At 38.3% G+C, this 1,903-nt stretch overlaps 1 protein-coding gene across 1 annotated transcript; it reads left to right on the top strand.

The window, feature by feature from the left end:
- Window positions 1-1,267: 1,267 nt before the first annotated feature.
- On the top strand, window positions 1,268-1,903 carry FOMMEDRAFT_150538 (uncharacterized protein; the record flags this gene model as incomplete). Its single annotated transcript, XM_007261830.1, has 3 exons — window positions 1,268-1,476; window positions 1,553-1,794; window positions 1,854-1,903. 3 exons carry the CDS (start codon window positions 1,268-1,270, stop codon window positions 1,901-1,903), a joined length of 501 nt encoding a protein of 166 aa, XP_007261892.1.

The raw sequence follows: 1,903 nt of genomic DNA, 5'->3' as shown, positions 1-1,903 counted from the left end.
ATTAGAGAATATAGACTAAGAGGCTATTACACAAAAGAGGCACAAGTTACTATATTGAGTAAGAAATGGATTAGCTGTATTATAATTGTATACACTACCTTGTGTCTCTATAGCTCTCTCCTACACTCAATACTAAGACAATCTTCATGAAACTTTGTAGAATAATAGATGAGATGTCAAGGATTATGAAAATCCAGTAGTAATGTTGGTTTTTTGTAAAACTGACAGAGATATGAAGAAAATGAAATAGGTCTAATCCTACAATCCTAACAGTAACTCTATCAAATTTTACAGGAAAATACTAAGGAACCTCTTAATGGCCTACCTTAAAACAAAGCAAGATAGCTGCTTGAAAGGTCACAGTGTAACTATACTAGGGATAATTAGCTGTGAACAAGGAATTTCACAGTTTACAAACATACTAAAAACTTTGCACACACGTGCTTTGGATAAGTCACATGACCTGTTTCATACACATATATTACATCAGGCATTTTACAATTCTTACTGTGAAAAATAACTTACATAATGTTAAACATTATTTGTAATTAAATTTACCATTTTTGATTGATAGAAATCATGAACAAAATTTCAAGTTTCTTCCATAATCAATACAAATACAGAAAAAACTTAAAATATTATTTTGAATTTCTACTATACTGAAATGGTAAATTAAATTACAAATAATGTTTAACATTATGTAAGTTATTTTTTAAGGCAAGAAATTGTAAAATGCCCAATGTGTATATTGTATCTATGTTACTATGTAGTAGATTTCTTCCTCTTACTAACACCTCTAGGAGGTTATCTGTGGCTCACCTGCCTAATATTCAGGATCGAATCCTAATTGTCAATCACTGAAGGATGGTCGAATCTCAGTCTGGTAGCAAGGCCAATTCATGAATTACTTTCCTTCCTGGGAGCCGTTCATCAGGAACGGTGCACTTTGCAGGCTTTCTACAGTTTTGCTTAGCTGGTGCTTACAAAGATCGATGCATCCTGCCGAAGTCAGTTATTTTGCAGAAACTTTTCTCCCGGACTGCCTACAACAGGAATTGTGTTACTCGGGACACAGCGACTACGAAAAAAATCAGCAGAGTAAGGTGCGCCGTTGATGAGAACATGCAGGAGAAAAATAGAATAATTACTTTGCTAGCATGAAAAATGGGTGGTATAAATTCTCGACGAATAGTAAGCCGACATCTCTGCATTCTGTACTTTACGATACGCTCATAGAAAATCATTGACGACCATCATATCTGACACCATGCGTTCCAACATACTCTCCACCACTGCTCTTCTCGTCGCTAGTTTGTTTGCTGCTGTCCATGCAGATATGGCCGTGCGTATATACCAAACCCTTGCCTATTATCCATTGCAGAGTCTAACCATCGTACTCTGCAGTGGAATGTACTGTACACGAACGACAGTGACGGACGCTATTACTTCCTTGATTCAGACAACGGCAAGATTGTGGTGAATTCAGCCAACAAGCGAGTGCCAATTAACTTATTCGATAACACCATACGCTGACATCATTCAATTTTGACAGTGTCGAAGCAGTGAAAGCCAACCATGATAAGGGAATGCGCTTCAGATGGGGTGGAGATGATACTTTCGTCACCTGTCAAGCACATTCGGATCACATGCTTGGGTTTGACACTGGTGCACAGGCGTTTAAGGCAGATTTCGCTAAGTCGCACACCGATGCACTAGTCTCCATTCACTACGATAAGGCGCCGCAGAAGGCTTATATATGCCTTGGAGATAACTGCATTGGTGCTAATGCTAGCCGTAAGGCTCTATAACTTCTTCATCGCAACGTGTCTTCTTTTACTAACGCGCATGAATAGCGACGAATCAACATTATCTGTGGTATTTCGAAGCAGTTCCAGGAGCCTGA

Source organism: Fomitiporia mediterranea, assembly GCF_000271605.1.
Source record: "Fomitiporia mediterranea MF3/22 unplaced genomic scaffold FOMMEscaffold_1, whole genome shotgun sequence".
NCBI lineage: Eukaryota > Fungi > Basidiomycota > Agaricomycetes > Hymenochaetales > Hymenochaetaceae > Fomitiporia > Fomitiporia mediterranea.
Note: the sequence above shows the minus strand (reverse complement) of the source record. Positions and strands in the feature narration are given on the sequence as shown.